The following is an 18164-nucleotide window of genomic DNA, read 5'->3' as shown; positions in this document are numbered from 1 at the left end:
ATAGTTAAGTGCGTGGGGTGTGAAGACAGAGGCCTCACTGAGAAGGTGACTTTGAGTAAAGACCTGAAGGGGGTGCGGGAGTGAGCCATGTGGGTGCCTGGGGGGAAAGCAGCCAGGCTGAGGAACTGGCCAGTGCTAAGGTCTTAAGGTGGGAACACGGGGGGGGGGGGGCAGTGCTGGAATGGAAGGAGGGAGGGGAGAGTGGGAGAAGACGAGGTCGGACAGCAGAAGGGTAGGGTGAACTGAGACCAGGCATGGGGAGAGGCGAGAGCAAGGCTTGGGGCAGAGGGTGAGAGAGGTCTCTGGGGAGGAGAGGCAGGTCTCACTGCAGGAAGGAAGGGAGGCAGGGAGGCAAAAAGAAAGGAAGGGAGGAAGGAAGGAAGGGGCTGGAGGCTCAGAGGTGGGGTCAGAGGCTGAGAAAGGAGACTCACAGCTCACGGCCAGGTCCACGCTGGCACACAGATGACGCCAATAAACCTAGGGTTGCACATTTGACTCCTCCAGGGACCCAACCACACCCTGCTGACCGATAAGGATGATTCCTCAGATGGGAGTCACGACAGGTCCCTAGGACAGCTCTGCCAAGGCCAGCAAGAATATGTTTCTGCCCTCCCCTGGCCCCACATTCCCCTATCTGTGTCCTGGCTTCTGGCCCCAGGTTAAAGGGCATTAGAGGGAAGATGAGCTGAGGGGGGCCCAGAGCTAGGACTGGGGAGACTGGACAGGTGTGGACCCACCAGGAAACTGGAGGTTGGACATGCTGAATCGTAGGTACTTGTGGGATACTCGGGGAGACATGGGCCTGGGCTAGAGAGAGCTTTAAAGCCCAGGGTGGCATCTGAAGGCTTGCAGATGGATGAAGTGGCTCAGGGAGAGACGACGGAGCCCTATGGAGCACCCATGTTTGAGAGAGAGTTAAAGGGGAGGAGGCAGCCAAACTCCATCATCTCCCCTGGCCCTGGAGTCTGAATAGTCTGGGGCTTCAGGATGTTCAGATGGCTCAGGGCGGGTAAGAGACGCTCACACTCTCCTAGGACACCTGGAGGAAAAGCCCAGAGACCCCACCCCACAAGACTCCCTGCAGCTTCAGCCCCCAGCGCCGGCCGGGGAAGCTCAGACTCCTGGCCTGTCCTCAGCTCCCTGCCCTCCAGATGATGGAGAGCCCAGGACACCGTCCTTGGACCTTTTCTCTTCCAGCACCGGCAGCCCAACACAATCTCACCAGCCACCACACACCACTCTATTCCAGCAGCTCCCCAAACTACATTTCCATCCCAATTCTGTTTCCAGACTTTAGACTCCAATGTACAAACCACCTGGACAGATTTTCACCCCCCCCCCCAAAGCCTGCTCTTCCCACACTCTTTCCTGTCTCAGTGAATGCAATTCATCTTCCCATTGCTCAGACCCCAAACTCTGAAGTCATCCCTGACTCCTCTCTCTCTCATGCGCCACATTGCAGCTATCAGCAAATCCTATAGGTGTTACTTGCAAAACGTATCTGGAATCCAACCGCTTCTCACCACCCCGGGTCTGAGTCACTGTCGCCTCTCTTGGATTCTAGCAGCAGTTTTCTGGCTGGTCTCCCAGCCTCTCCCCTTGCTCTGAATCAGCTCTACAGCTGCAAGTGATCCTTTCAAAAAATGAGCTACCACTTCACATGCACTCCTCTGCCTTAAGCCTCCCAGCAGCCTGCTACTCTCCCCCTTCCCCTTTCTCCTGCAGCCTGATGGCTCTGCTTCTCCTTCAAGGTGTGTGGAAGGTTTCCTCCCTTGGGCCTTTGCCATGGCTGTTCCACCTGGCTGTTCTTCCTTCAGATACCTGCATGGTTTTTGCTCCTTCCCGCCCCTCTCCCCCCTTGCTTACACTGTGTCAACTAGCAGAGAAGGTGTTTTAAAAAATGAAAAGGTGATAGATACATTTAAAAGATAATGGTCAAAAACACTTCTTAAAAGTTTTAAAGAGCTTTCCTGAAGCCAAGTATACACTCCCCTGCCCCATCCCTACCCCACCCCTAGGCTTCCTGTTTGAGGATACACACTGCCCCCTCGTGGCCACTCATCTTTGGGGGCTGCTGGTGTTCTCCGCATTGGTTGAGTATGAACTTTCCTACTTATCCTGACCTTGTCGTGGGCCATGCATCCTAGGGACTCCAGTGTGAGCTCTGTGAGCTGCTGCTGCTCTGACTGTGCAGTGGATAGAACACAGGGTCTGAGTGAGACCTAGTAGGAGTATCAGATCCCCAGTTGCTGAGTGATCTTGGTTAGGGACCTAACCTCCAACCACCAACCAACCGAGAACTTGGGTCTCTGGAAGGCTCTGGCCCCACAAACTCCTGCTGAAAAGTGTGGGGATTAGTGAAGCTGGGGGTAGTAACAACTGCTTCATGGGGCTTTGAGGAGTGAAAGATGAGCACAGTGCGTGGCAGGCTCTAAGAGCTCAGAAGAGATACTTGGGAAACATGGGGACTTCTGACTCCTTTACTCACGTGGCAAGCTCAGGGTGGGTGAGGGTGGAGTATGGGGGTGGTGACTGAAAGCCCCAGCTTTTATCAGAGCAACTCTGAGAAAGCTGTCCCTCCCCCCTAAGTGAACGACCTCCCCAAGAGTTCTGGGACAGGCTCCAGAGGCCTGACTGTGCTACCCCACGGTGGCTCAGGGCAGCAGCACACGAGCAGACACTATTACCCATTAACAGTTGGGAGAGCAATGCCCAGACACTGGAGGCAAACTGCACAGCCACAGAAAGAGCTGAGGCAGCACTGGGCATCCTAGGTCAGCTGGGCTCTCTGTGCCCAGGTCCCAGGAGGCTGTGTGTGCAGCATGAAGCCTGGGGTCAGGACACCCAAGCAGTTCTGTTTGGGGAAGACAGTGCACCTTATCCCAAGGATGCAAGCCTCTCTGGACCTAGGGCAGCTCTAGGTTGGGAACCCAAGGCCTGGATGCCAGTCTCTGCTTGGCACACAAGTGTGACTGCATGGACCCTTATTCCTTGTCTGGGCCTCAGTAGACTGGAGTTGGACTGGCTTAGGCTACACCCCTGGGAATTGTGAGCTTGAACAGCCATGAAAGATATTTGTGCTGAGGGCATGTGGGGAGTTTGGGAGAATTTGCCCGATGGGTGTGACAGAATGCAGGTCTGAGGTGAAGCTCCAGCCTGGGTACTCCCGTTTTGGAAGAGGTGGCAGGGCGGTAGGTCCTCCTTCAAGAACAGGTCTCCAGGCTTTCAGGCAGTATGTGGGAAGGCCTCCTCACACCTAAATCTCAACATCTTCTGTTTGAGTGCCTCCCCCGCCCCACACACACCTGTCCCAGGCCTGTCCAGGACACCGTCCAGAGCCGCTTCACACAGACCTGCAATCTGGAGGGCTGCTTTCATTTCCAGTCCTGCACACAGCCCTCCTCCACACACCAGGCCGGCATCACTGTTAAGACAGCCCTGCCAGAGGTAATTCCAGAGATAACTGGGTCTCTGGAAAGCTCTGGCCCCACAAACTCCTGCTGAAAAGTGCGGGGCTGCGGTGCGGAGCGAAGGTGCTACCTGATACTTGGGGAGCAACAAACTGGAGTCCTGGTGCCCACCGGCTCCCTCCATGTATGGGGTGGAGGGGTAAGGGTATCTCTCCTTTAGTCCACATTCACAGAGAGCCTTGTCCAAGGCCACTGCTCTCTGGAGGATGAGAAGCAGCTTTCTTTTGCTGAGGAGTATTTGAGGTCCCTTTGGTGATGAGGGGGTGGCTAGCTCTCTGCTGGTCCCTTGCATCCTAGCCTCCTGATTTCCTGAAAAGAGGGAAATCTCTTCCCTCTTTGCAGCACCAACTCCCACTACCCTCATCTTCTCCCTTGGGTCACTCCCAGCTCTTGGCTGGGCCTCCTACCTGTTAGTCCCCCAGTCCCTGGGAAACCTGTCCACAGCTACACGCAGCCTGTTGCTGTTTTGTACAACCCACAAGCTAAGAATAGTTTTCACATTTTTAAAAGGTTTGGCAAAGCAAAAATAGTATTTTGCGACGTAAAAATTACATGAAACTCTGAATTCAGTGTCTATAAAATTGTTATTAGAACAGAGTCGTGCTCACTCAATTGGGTATATTGCCTGTGGCTGCTTCCACACCACACTAGCAGTTGGTTGGTGCAAGAGATTCACAAAGCCTGAAACACTACCTGGCTCTTTGCAGGGAAGTTTGCTGGCTCCTGCTCTACATCATAAATCCAGGCCAGCCACTCTCGGCTTAGGATCCTTTGGCGGCTCCCCGTGGCTCTCAAACTGACCTACCTCTCCAGCTTCATCACTTGTCCTTCCAGCTGTCTGTCCACTCTGAAGATCCCTTCCTTCCTCATACCCACCACAAACCACACTCCGGGCCTGTCTCACGCCCTGTACCTCCCTGTGTCATGCCTCTCGCCTCCCTATAGCAGCCTGCCGTCTCCAGACTCAGCTCAAATGCTCCCTCCTGTTGCCCTTTCCCAAGCTCCAGCTAACCCAGTCCTCGTACGCCTCTCCAGCTTTTAACAGGACTAATGACCTCTTTGTGCCAGACCAACCAATTCCATTATATATATTCAGGGATGTGGCCCCTACTGGGTCAGTAACTAAAAAGCAGGCCACATCTGCTCCCCGCTGCTCAGCCTAGTACAAGGCTGGTGCTAAGGAAGCACACAAACATTCACCTGAAGAAGATTGCTCAGCATTCTAACCTTTTACTTGGCTAGTATTATGGATAAAGAAGCTACTCGCATATTTTCCAGATATCAAGTATAATTTTTACAAACTTCAACACCTATGATAGATCAGGCACCCCTACGTATTATCTCATTTAACCCTTACCACCACCCTGGCGAGGCAGTGTGATAACCTCCATTCCATCAAGTGGCAAGTTGTTATGTGGCAGAGGTGGAACCTGAAGTCAGGTTTTCTGACTCCTGCTGATTCCGAGGTGCTCTCAGTGCACAGTTCACCTACTCAACCACCGACTGAAAGATGTAACAGATGCGTGTGGGCTTCTCAGCCACTGCCCCTGTGCTGAATGGGCCCAGGTAAGGTGGCTTTGTAGTTCATCTGTTCCCTCCAGTGTCTATTCCACTGCCGCACCTGATGCCTTTCAAGGCAGATTGTCTGGGCCAGGACCAAAGGGTGGCCCTGCTCTATGAAAATTAAGTGTGGGTTTTGTGAAGTTATTTCTCAAATCTCCTGTTACTCTGGGGCTTGTGGCTTGTTCTGGAGCAGAAGGAAGTTGCTGGAAGTTTGGCCCCCGTGCTGGAGGGGTGCCAATGCAGAGGGCCAAACTAATGTAACTGGTGATACACCTGCCTCAAAGAAGCCTGAAGAATGCCTCCAGTGGGTTGGTGAAATAAGCACTGGGCTGTCCACATACTTTTTTGACTATTCAAAAGAAGCCCAGCGCTCAGAGATAGGGAGAGCCTGCATGGCTGCTGCAGGCCTGGGAGAAAGCAACACAGGGAAGGTGAGTTTACCTGAGACTTTCTCAACCAGAGAGAAGGTGTTGGGGCTACACTAGCAGCCATACCGCTAGTCATACCTAGAGGCCACAGTGTAAACCTGGCATGTGGAGCTCGCTCTATGTCCTCTCCCACCATGGTGGATGGCTGAAGTGACGTCACCCGACAGGCTCAGTGATGTGGCATGTGGTGCTCCATGGACTCCAGAAAACAGAATTCTGTAAAGTCACCCAACCCCTCTGCTAGGTCTAGAACTAATGGTACTGAGAACCACTAAAGTAAGTTCAGCTAGACAGGTCTATGAGAGTTTTTGGCAAAAGACTCAGGTAAGACAGCGGGTTCAACACAACACGTGTGATTCCAGATATGATGTACCAATTCAACGTTTGGTATTTCAGACTGAGAAGTTTGCTCGTGCCTTTCCAAAGACTATGATCAGTCTGCATTAAGAGAGGGAGGTGCATCTGATGTGGCAGGCATTTTCAGGAGGCGGATGGATAGCTGGGACAGCTGAGGCTATGACCAAGTGCCATAAAGCCAGTTTCAGGCTAAAATTCTGGTTTGTCCAAACCAAGTCCAATGTTCCCCTGCGCCTCCGAGCGATTGCAGGGAAAGCCTGAGGAGCCTATGCAAACACACAACTGAGTTACCAGAGACCGTGCAGTCAACACTTGGCCGCACAGAGATGCTCTGTACAGAGAAGGGCTAGAGGACGGGACTTCTGACACGCTCATGCTTTGGACATATCGACATGAAACAGCATGTGAGGCTGTGAGTCCACCAGGAAGTTGGGAATAAGCATGATTTATCTGCTGGCAAACGAGTCTCCACCCCACCTAATCATTCTTTCATCTAAGTGTGTCGTGAGCTTCTTAGTCCTGGACATCGAAGTAGTCAATTACCGGCTCCTTGGTTATTTTCTGTAAGTTATTGCTCCCAGGATTCCTGAAAAGCAAAGAAAGAATGATCCATCTTTTCTTTCTGTGGTAAACAGATTCAGGTCTTCAGAAAGTTCAGGATCAGCTGACTCATCATTTATGAAGCTTTGATAAGGTAGTGGGGTCTGCATGAGCTCAGAACTGTTGAAATTTGATGATAGGCACACAGGGGTTCACTATATTAATACTATTTTCTTTACTCCAAAAATTTTCCACAATACAGTTTCATACAAAAATAAAGCAAGCAAAGGGGAAAAAAGACAGCATGGCATAAACAGAATACACATGGTTATGTCCAGGCAGTATTGACACTCCACCTGTTTCCCAGACCACTGGTCCATGTAGAGAGGCAACCTGAGCTGACTGGAGTCCAGGCTGCCTGCTTCCCAGGGATGATCAGGGCTGACACTGTGGAGCTAAATGGCCCTCGGTGCTCCTGCTGGAGCTGTGTCCCATGGGCAACACTGAGCTGCTCTATCTAGTCCCAGGGGAACACCAATTGCCATGACCCTCATGGTGACCCCGTAAACTGCCCTACCTGTCCTCCCAGAGGTTTTGTGTAGGAGGAACTGTCAGGCCTTCTGCATGAAGGGCCACAACAGGAGCAGGGGCCCTGCCGTTTCAGAGTGAATTTCAGCAATGCTGCTTCATCACAGTAGGGCAGCCAGCTTCCCTCCTGGCAAGGGAGAAGTGGGGGAGGAGGGACGATGCTCCTTCCCTGCCCCTGCCTGAGAGAACACCTGGCAGGCGTGCTGCTGCTTGCCAATGTGGTTTTCTCTTCTCTTTAAATCATGAATACATGTGTTTGTTGTGAGAATGACTCAAATCATACGGAGGTACAGCAAAACATGAAAGTCCCCCTCTTTACCACCAACTCCCCCTCCAATCCCACTTTCATCCAGAGTAACTGTTGTGAACCACACAAGGTTCCTAAATCAGCTGGTGTGACCGGATGAACCCACCCCCCAGGGACTCCATCGACACCACGGAAACTATGTCCAGGGACTGCTCTCCCCCAAGGGGAAGTGAGTGGGTACAACAAGCATCAAACTGGGACCCCACTATCATGACAAATGTGTCTGACACCCAGTCAAACCTTATATATTTGAGCACGGTACCCCAAGGCTGGCCGGAGAAGGCCACCAATGGCTGGTGCAGCCCAACAGTTCAGCCCTGCCGGCTGCACTGAACAGACAGGGCCCTTTGGAAAGCAGCTGAAGAATCCTTACTTGTCTGACTGTTGTCTGTGATGAGGAATAGGTGGTGGAGGCCGTGACTGCATTTCCTTTTCAAGTACCCCTGTCAGCGTGATAGGAGGACAAACGGACTTCCCCCTGATAAAAGTCAGAACACGAAACACGGAAAAGAGAGAATTGTTGTGGACACAGGCAGACAGCTGGAAATCCGTCTGTGACTTCAGCGCTACGATGCTACTGAGCACTCACTCTCTTGATATGACCTGCCTCCGCTCGGCATGGTCACCTTCCTTTAGCCCCCGCCCCTTTCACCCACCTCTGCTGGGCCTGTTACCTGCTTTCTCTCACACACGTGTTTTCTTCGTTCAGAAGTTCTTGCTATTCTCTCAGGTTCTGATGGTGATCCTAGGTCCTCCCTGCCCCTCCTGTCTCTCAAGTTACTGTCCCAGTTTCCTCTGAAGGCAAACGCTGTTTACGGGGGATGCCTTGAGTCACAGTCCAGCATTCTTTCTGTTTCCATCATGCCAGGACAGAAGGGCAAAAGGGACAGGCGCGATGGGCAGGCACCCAACCCAGGCCCTCAGGGTCTGTTCCCTCAGCCCAGGAACGCTGCCTCCCGTGCCTGAGGTGAATCTGGGCAGATGAGAGGCTGTGCAATCTGGTGTGGACCTTTCACTCATCTCAGAATGGCTGTCCCGGAAGCCGATTTTCCAACTATTCCTCCAGCAGGGGAAGTAGGGAAAGCGAATATTGACAGATGCTGCTTCCCGGGTCCAGTCTGCACCACCGCGCAGTCCCTCCTACGATGGCGAGATCAACCCACCTGACTGCAGTGACCACGACGTTGCGCTTTGGTTCACTGTCATAGCTCACGCTCTCCAGGCCGTACACTTGGGCCAGGTCGTGGATGATCCGGCGGTGGTCTCTGTTCATGGGAGGGAAGAAGTGGCTCTTCTTACTATTCTTTCCCTGTATTAAGGGAAAAGAGAATGATAAAATCACCTTGAAAAGAGCATATGCTTACAAAGGTCCTTCCCCCAACCACAACAGCCTGGGTCAGTAAGAGGTGACTGATATTAGAGGCCTACAGTGAACAGCACTTCACCTGCCTGTGAGCCATGCAGAAGCAGCTGGCCGGGGTTAGGGACAAAGGGTAAATGACCTAAGACTGACACGGACAGTGAGTGGTTCCTCCTGAGGGGCCTGCAAGTGGGGGGTGAGTGAGAGTCCCCAAAAATGACTAAATTTAAGACTTATGAAACAAGAAAACCTCACTTCCTATAAAAGCAGATTCTGCACTAAACATGAATCTGCAGATACAGACGCACAGGCAGAAAAACACATTTGCTCAGGTTTCCTAATGAGGAGAGAAACAATGATTCCGTTTGTTCCTTTGTGTTAGTGTCCTGCTGGGAAGTGGGAACAAAGGGAGGAAGGGAAGGGGGCAAGACAGAAGGCGGGAAGGAAAGCCTTCATTATGCATGACGCTGAAGCAGCATCTCACCCTCACTCAGAGGCCCTGCTGAATGAAGAGGGAGCCACTGTGCGGCGGGCTGCTTCTGACTACAAGGCGTTTTCTGCTTAAAGCTACTCCTCAACTATGCCGGCTGCCCCTGGGGCAGGGGCCCCACTCTCTTGTCTCTGCCATTGCTCTCCAGGTCTAGTCATCGACCTTTTAAACTCTACCTAAGGGCAGCGTGTCCTGTTATACAACAGCCCTTCAGAGACCTGAGGTCCCGGCAGGTCTCCTAATTATTGATTTCACACATCCATTCCGCTATCACTACTGAAACCCCTCCTCTGAATTTCACCCATTCTCAGGCACTGAGCTAGGATGTTTATTTACATGTAATTTGACTACAGATATCTTTCCTAAACCAGGATAGGGCTTCCGTGGATGTTATTTAGGCTAGGCTTTTAGGAAATGCAAGGATCCTCAAAAAGGACTTTTTCCTACAACTACTCTATACCAACAGTGTTCTGGGAATTGATTTTTTATTAAGCTGGCCTTAGAGACATGTCCAATTGGATGTTTTGACTTCAACCTTGTTCACGGCTTCCACAAGGGCTTCCATTTCCTTCTCAACGTCACTGACAAACTTTAAGTCCTTCCTGAAATGAGAAATCACTACAGTTAAATTCATGTGTTCCTGCTCTTTGAAAATCCCTCCTGCCCACCCTCCCTGCTTCTGGGGTGCATGCCATTTAACCCTGGTTTCTGCAACCAGAAAAGCTGCAGAGGTCAGGAACTGTCAGGTAACAGAATACTAACTACACCTGAACAAAGAAAGAGAAAACAAAAATGAGAAAGGACAAGATGGAAGGAGAAGTAGCCACTGGAGGGCCAGGAGATAGGTGGACAATAAGGGCTGTTAATGCCCAAGTGAGGACCCATGTGACTGAGACCTGGGTGGACAGAGGTGGGATTCGGCCAGAGAATTTAGGCTAGTCCAGCCCCAGGGAGGCCCCCACTCCTACCACAGGGGCCCTTTCCTCCCCTCCCCCAAGTTCACTTCTTCAGGGGAACAGGTCTGCGAAACTGAGAGAAGGATTTTTTATTAAACATCATGTAATTTCTTGTAATAGATGTAAACACTTCAACTGGGTCAATCATAGAGTACATACCAGTTACATCTTAAAAGACTAAACATGCGTATAAGCTACAATTAGGAAAGTAGCTAATAAGTTACACACCTGGCATCTTCTTTCAAACTGTCACTGAATTTTGATGCTGAAGAACGTACATTGAAAGGATCAGAGTCATCGCTGATATGAAAGGCCTCTGCTAACCGCCTGAAAGTAAGAGAGAGGTATGTAAATAAAAGGAAAAGGGGGGGAGGAAAACTATCTCATAATAACAGATGGCTCACCATGTCCTAAGTTCTCCTTTTTTTTAATCTCCACTCAAGGATATGTTTATTGATTAGAGAGGGAGAGAAAAACATCGATCAGTTGCTTTCCATATGCACCCCAACTGGGGCCTGAAACTACAACCGAGGTATGTGCCCTGACCGGGAATTGAACCGATAACCTTATGGTGTATGGGATGACACTCCAACCAACTGAACCACCCAGCCAGGGCATGTCCTAAGTTATTTATACTTGATCTCATTTTAGTAAACCTGATTCAGTACTCCGATTATTAAGGAAAGAATAACAACTTGGCACAAGATATGGTATTGTCTTTATACAAGAAAATAAACAAGACATGTCTATATGAGTCCGAGCAAGCCACAGGCTGACACTGAGGACTTGGATTTTTTGGTGTAGAGCAAGCTGGGGCACTGAGAGCACTGGAAATGGTCAATGAGGAATGACATTCTCTGAGGCTTCACCTAACCATCAGATACATAAAGTAGACCTATAAATATTAAAATTACTATCATGTCTTAGCTGGGTTGCTCAGTTGGTTTGAGTGTTATCCTGGACACGAAAAGGGTTGTGGGTTCGTTTTTCAGTCAGGGTGTACACCTAGGTTTCGGGTCTGATCCCTGGTGGCGGTGCGTGTGGGAGGCAACAGGTCAGTGTTTCTCTCTCACATCGATGACTCTCTCAAATCAATAAACATATCCCCAAGTACAAATTAAAAATATAAATAAATAAATATTATATCACATTATAGAAAGTCTGGAAAATAAAGAGTTTCATGAAAAACATTAGGCAGTACATTTTAGGACATTTCCTTTCAGATTTTTCCCCCTATAAATACACTGTAATCAGTGCACATAAAACTTTGCATCCTCTCCTCCCCTGTCATTATATGATTAGCATTTCTCATATTACTATTTGATTTTCACACATACTGTTTTAATAGCTGCATAATCCTCTAATTATGTATATATCACAATTTACTTAAACATTTCTCATTTAAGTTTCTTTAACAATTCTCTAGTTTCTCACTATTACATGTGACACAATTAATACCTTTGAGCAAAAAGCTTTTAAGATTATTTCTCCGGGAAATGTTTCCAGGTGTGGGATTACCTGGTTAAATGGCATGCGCCCCAGACCCTTGGTCATAGTCTGAATGGCTGCCACCGCTGCCTGTCTGCGTTTAGACTGACAGGGTATGAGTTTTACAGCACTGCGCCAAAACCCAGTTAATGTCTGAAGTTTCTTTTTTTAAAGATAGATAAAATTTGGCTTGGCACTTGGTGCAATTTTCATTTGCACTGGGACAGGGGTCTCTTGCAAGTTTAATGCACATAACAATCTGGTTACCACTGCTAGACTTTCCAATATTTCAAGAAGAGCTTAATTTTCAAATTGTCAAGAGAATTCCTAGGGGGAGATTTTTCCATTAGTCAGTGACTAATTCAAATTTAAACATCAATAAAACACATCTGTGGGAAAATCTGGCCTGCCAGTTTTTCATCTACAATGAAGTATGTATTTGCAACTTCAGATGGCATTTTTCTTTTAAATTTGCACTTCTTTCTTTCCTCTTAGGCCAGTGGGTATTTGAGAAAGAGTATATAGTGAGAGTCATTATGTCATTGCTCAAAGACTGAGGAGAAATTCAAAAGGCTTTCAGAAAGAGAGAGCCAGTTTTAATCAATAAGTGACAGGTACTGAGTACCTACTGTGTGCCAGGCTTGTGCCAAGAGCTTTCTGTTTCATCCTTAGTTTTAATATTTTAATTCCCACAACTCTGGGAAGTAGGTACTATTATTGTCACCATTTCTATGGCTTTTTTTTTTTTAATATTGAGGGGAGAGGCAATAGGATGGGAAGGAGGGAGGGAGGGAATGAGAAACATTGATTTGTTGTTCCACTTATTCATGCATTTACTGGTTGCTTCATGTATGTGCCCTGACTGGGTTGAACCCGCAACCTTGGCACACTGGGACAATGCTCTAAACTGAGCTGCTCTGCCAGGCCTCACAATTTTTAAAGAAAACCCAAGCTTAGAGAGGATATGTGACTTGGCTAAGCTCACACAGCTATGTGATTTGTGAAGTGAGACTTCAAATCCAGGCAATCTGACTCCGGAGCTCTGAGGCTCTACCTACTATATGATATTGTCTCTCAAACTACATAAAGGTTGTTTCCATGTTTTTGGAGCCCTTCTCTGTTTTCACTACAGCATTTCTGAATACTCAGGACTCTTAGTTCACATTTTGCAGCTGAGAACACTGTGACTGATGGTTCTTAAAGGGCAAGAGTTTTGAACAAGAGTTACTACAAAGTTACTACAGGGGCCAAACCAAGGGAAATCTGGGCAATGCTATGAACCATCAAATTACCTTCTACACACACAGCCACTTAAAGAGATACTGTTAACAACTGTTGAAAGTTCAACTTCAACATAAAATAGGACTATACTCTGCATTTGTTTCTGTTTAACTTTTCATCTTGAAAAATTTTCAAAGGCAAATTGTAAGAATATTATAATAAATTCCTATATACCCTTCACCTAAATGCTCCAATTATTAACATTTTTACAGGGCTATCCTTTTTAATCAATCTTTGCTGGAACCAGAAAGACTGCTAGTCATTGAATCAATGCTACTTAACCTGATAAGAAGTATAAAGCAGACACATTTACTGGTAAAATATTTAAAGCTTTTCCTATGAAATTGGGGATAAGTCAGGAATATCTATCATCACCGCCTTCCATTCAACATTTTACTGGAGGCCCTAGCCAGTGCAATAAGGTAAGAAAAAAAGTTAAAAATTGGAAAGAAATAAAAGTATAATCATTGTAATAAAACTAGTATTACTAGAAGAGGACATGATTGTATACATGCAAAATCTAAAAGTTATAAACTATTAGAAATAAGTAAATCTATGGATCACCTAGACTGCACACCCCCAGCCGTGGAGGCTCCCCAGAGCTCCAGCTGTACCACCCTAACGCTCCTCCAGTGACCCAGCAGCCCCTGGGTCCACTGGACTTGGGCCCTGTCAGCGAGCTGTCCTTCCACAATGTCACAGGCATGATGCGGCCCCTCATGTCAAGAAGCTCTGTATGTGAGTGCCATACCTGATGCTGAGGTGCATATGGGAGCCTGGCTGGGAGCTGATTTTCTGTTGTCCCTGGGCCCATACACTTACACCTCAGTGACTTACAAAGACAAAGCAAAGACAGAGCTCTGGGGACCCAACCACCATGGTGGCATGCGCAGAGTCCCCAAGAAGACTGGGCTCACAACTGATGATATCAGCCTTAGTATCTAATGTAAGCTGTTCACCTCACAGGTGATATGTGAGCCAAATCAATGAATAAAGGCTGTCCCTCAATCATAATAAACCCCAAAGTTCAAAAAAAGAAAAAAAGGAAGAAGTAGTTAGTAAGGGTGTAAATCCAGAGCAACAAACATTAACTATACTTCAAAGTGATCTATAAATTAAATATCATCTCAATAAAAATCCCAGCAGGTTTTTTGGGGGGTAGATAATGATGAGCTAATTCTAAAATTTAAGTGGAAATGCAAAAGGCCAAGAATAGCTAAGACAGTTTTGAAGAGCCATGTTTGAAGAGATATACTTAGTAGATATTCAGACTTGTTATAATTGGCCCTGGCTGGTGTGGCTCAGTGGATGGAGTGCCGGTCTGCAAACTGAAAGGTTGCCAGTTTGACTCCTAGTGAGGATACATGCCTGAGTTGCAGGCTAGGTGCCCAGTTGGGTGTGTGTGAGAGGCAATTAATGGATGTAGCTCTCACACATCAATGTTTCCTTCCCTCTGTTTCTCCCTCCCTTCCTCTCTCTCTCAGAAAAAAAAAAAGACTTGTTATAATTGCACCAGAATTATTATGGTGTGAAATTAGTGCAATGGAACAGAATGAGCTCAGAAACAGACCCACACATAGGTGGCACTACAAAGTACTGAACAAAGGACATCTTGATAAATGGTACTGGTCAGATGAGTATTTATTTATATGGAAAAACACTGAATCACGAACCGCCTTATCCTATACTCAAAAAAAAAAAAAAAATCAGTCCAGGTCAACTGTAGATCTAAATGTGAAGGGTAAAATAATTTAGCTTCTAGACAATAATGTAGAATGACATCATGACCTCAGACAGACAAATATCTCTTAAACAGGACATGAAAGGCTCTACTCACTAAGGAAAAGACTGATAACCTAGACTACCTTAAAATCAGAAACTTCTGTTTATCAAGACATGATGAAGAGAGTGAAAAGTTAAAGGCACAAAGTATGAGAAAATACAATATTTAAAACCAACAAAGGACTCACATCCAAAATATATAAAGAACTCCTACTAATTAATATAAAAAAACAGACAACACAATTTAAAAATATGCAAAAGATTAAACAGGGACTTCACAAAAGATGATACCCAAACGGCCATTAAACATACAAAAAGGTGCTCAACTTCACTGGTCATCAGGTAAATATAAGTTAAAAGCTCACTAACATCTATGAGAATGGATTAAAACAAAAAAGACTGATGATTCCAAGTGCTAACAAAAACGCAGAGCAGTGAGAACGATGGCCCTTCTGGTGAGAGTGGAATCCGGTAAACCATTTTGTCCATGGTGACACGGTTTGTAGAACTGACTAAAGCTGAACACATGCATATCCTATTAATAAGCAATTCTACTCCTAAGTTTATATCCCATGGAAATGAATACATATATATGAATACAGCAAAGCAAGTATAAGAATGTTCTTACAGAGCATTATTTGTAATAGCCCAGATTAATTAATGTCTATTAATCATAGAAAAGAGAAACAGATTATGATACATTAATACACTAAAATACGTGGGAATGAAGATAAACAAAGTGCTGCTACATGCCACAGCAGGAATGAGCGTCACAAAGGTAAGGAAAGCGGCCAGGCAAAACTAATACAAACTATATGTTTCATCACTTATAGAAAGTTCAAAAACAGGCAATACTAATCTAAAGTGTGAGAAGTCAGGATAGAGGTTATACCTTTGTGGAGTACGAGAGGGTTCTGGTAATTTTCCATTCCTTGACCTGGTGCTGCTTATAACAACACTGTATTTACTTTGTGATGACTCACTGATCGGTTTACTTCTGATGTATGTGTATGTCACACTTCAACATAAAAGTTCATTAAAAAACTTTAAGCCTCTTATCTCCAGTGGAATCAGGAAGTCTTAGTCATGAATAAGTATGCTGTGGCAGGTGATGTTTACGCCATGCCCAAACCACATAAGCTCATGTTTCAGAAATATGTTGAATCATGTTAAGTGGTTTATCCTCAGACACTTCAGTTCTTGGTGATCAAATTTCTCGTGCTCTCCAATAGTAACAAAAGACCAAAGCAGATGCCGAGTGACTGCGTAAAGGGTGGCTCCCTTCCACTGGCTTCACAGAGCTCAAGGACAGTTAGATAAACAGCAGCTGACACTACTTACTTTTTCCTTTCCAAGGCTGAACACTCCTCATCACACTCCAGCCTTGAGAAGCAAATGAAAATAAAGTCAGGGCACGGGTCTCATAGTTTCTATCTAGCAATAAGTTTTTGGATAGTCAACCTGAAAACAGAGCAGCCTGTAGGCCAGAGGATGGCTGGATGAGGTCCCTCCCAAGGTGGGCAGGCCTCTGGGCTGTCAAAACCTAGGAATCCTCAGAAGGGCCTCAGAGTGTCCCCTGCCTGCTCAGTCCCCCCAATGCTCGCAGTGTCCCTCTAACAGCCCCACTTCCCCACGTTGACATAGCTACCACCCTGCTTCTTTGTTTTCCAGCGGGTCGGGCTGGACACATCCACACCTCGCTTCCTCTGGCTACTGGCTGGAGTGAGGCCTGGAAAAGTCTCCTCTAGTTTCAGCTATAGCTTGAGTAGGATTCATGGGATTGGACTGGGTGTGACTCAATATCAAATATCTGTTAAACACCTACTCTGTGTACAAAGCTTTATAGTGGGAGATTGGAATAAATGAAATGTTCCCCCCCTTTGGAAATTAAGCCTAACAGGAGAAAGAAGGCATAATCACACATTTAAAAAGTTACCTGGCTTGGTGAATTTCCTTCTTGGTAATTAACTTGCTGATCTCCACTGAATCTCCAAGATGCATGTCTGTTATTTTAGAGGCCATGGAAATAGCAGCTCTCCTAAAGTGTTAAAAAAAAAAAAAAGGAAGAAAAGGTATTGCAGTTTCACAAGAACTTCTTCATACCAGGCACACAGAAGACTCCTCTCAAGGCAGATCTACCATTCAACAATTTGTGTGGCTTTGAAAGCCCATCTATTACTATTCACACATTTATGTCACATATCCTCATTTACATTCTAGGCAGCCAGCTCCACAGGAAAAGAAGAGGTAATCCACTCCTCAGTATCTCCAAACACAGACACTCTGATGTCTGCATACTCCTGAAGTTGTATCTCCATAGCACATCTCGCATCCAATCAGATATATACAACCATCCATCCCTAACACCTCCACCTCTGTACTCAGATTCCTGTGCAAACACACAGGTCCTAAAATTTTAGGAGGCTGCAAAAACAGTCAGAAACCCCACCCCAGGGGAGGAGCACAGGACTTGGTCCTAGCTGTGCCACCACCACAAGCGGTAAGGCATCAAAGCAATTCATGCAACTTCAGGACACCTTCTGTGTGATCTCATGGTATAACAAGACCAAAAGGGGAAGAGAGAGGAAGGAGTAGGAGAAGTAAAGAGGTTACTTTGTGAATTAAAGTTTAGAAAAGAAAGGTCCATAAAGCAGTACCACTGCTTTTAACCAGCAGTACCATTGTTTTTAACCATTGCATTTAAAAACTAAATTCAGGAAAATTTATTTTAAAAACTTTTCACCCTGGCTGATATGGCTCAGTGCATTGAGTGCCAACCTGCAAACCAAAAGGTTACCAGTTCAATTCCCAGTCAGGGCACATGCCTGGGTTGCAGGCCAGGTCCCCAGTAGGGGGTGCACGAGAGGCAACCACACATTGATGTTTCTTTCCTTCGCTTTCTCTATCCCTCTCCCTCTCTCTAAAAATAAATAAATAAAAATCTTTAAAAACTTTCTAGCTTTTGTAAAAGTTGCAAGAATCCTACAATAAATACATGTATACCCTTTGCCTAGATCCACCCATTATTAACATTTAGGTAGCACTAACCTTTGATAAGTACTGGATGCCTCAGAGCAAATCATGAGTTCTTTTCTTCGTCCACATTCGCACTGCAGCTCAATCTGAAATAAGATTGACATGGAGCGACTTTCGGCACGTGGAAACCATGTGAACAGGCAGCTTTCATTTTAAAAGCGTCTCTCAAATCAAACCTTGGCAGAGAACAGAAAGAGTGGCTGCCCTCCAGGATGAAGTTAACCACATATGCACACTGACTACATAGTAGCTGACATGCCCCTTTCTGGGAACTACTCCAGTCCTTAATCCCACCTGAGATTAGGCCCGAGAGGACAGGCCTAGAATGGAGTTTTTGCCACTGAACCAGAGGTACACTTTTGACCCAGGACCAGCCAAGGCCTAACCAACTCTGCCTCATTCTGCTGCTTTCACCTCCTCAGGGGGCCTTACTTAAGCCCCCAGGGAGCCAGGTTAGTCCCCTCCTCACATGCTCTTGTAGCTCCCTCTACAAGGGTAAAATACTCCTTCATGACACC

General features: G+C 46.8%; 1 protein-coding gene across 1 annotated transcript in view; it reads right to left on the bottom strand.

Moving 5' to 3' along the window:
* Positions 1-3929: 3929 nt before the first annotated feature.
* NFX1 (nuclear transcription factor, X-box binding 1) overlaps positions 3930-18164 on the bottom strand; it is a 68193-nt gene continuing 53958 nt past the window's right edge. The window contains exons 17-24 of the mRNA XM_045840267.1: positions 17659-17732; positions 16547-16648; positions 15952-15993; positions 10288-10386; positions 9639-9705; positions 8417-8562; positions 7627-7731; positions 3930-6404 (exon numbers count right to left, since the gene is read on the bottom strand). Of these exons, the coding sequence (XP_045696223.1) occupies positions 6332-6404; positions 7627-7731; positions 8417-8562; positions 9639-9705; positions 10288-10386; positions 15952-15993; positions 16547-16648; positions 17659-17732 (708 nt within the window). The 3' untranslated portion in view covers positions 3930-6331. The remainder of the gene's footprint in view (positions 6405-7626; positions 7732-8416; positions 8563-9638; positions 9706-10287; positions 10387-15951; positions 15994-16546; positions 16649-17658; positions 17733-18164) is intronic.

The sequence above is a fragment of the Phyllostomus hastatus genome, unplaced genomic scaffold (genome assembly GCF_019186645.2).
Source record: "Phyllostomus hastatus isolate PE091 unplaced genomic scaffold, TTU_PhHast_1.1 phas_contig_34, whole genome shotgun sequence".
NCBI lineage: Eukaryota > Metazoa > Chordata > Mammalia > Chiroptera > Phyllostomidae > Phyllostomus > Phyllostomus hastatus.
This window is presented reverse-complemented; position numbering and strand designations above follow the sequence as displayed.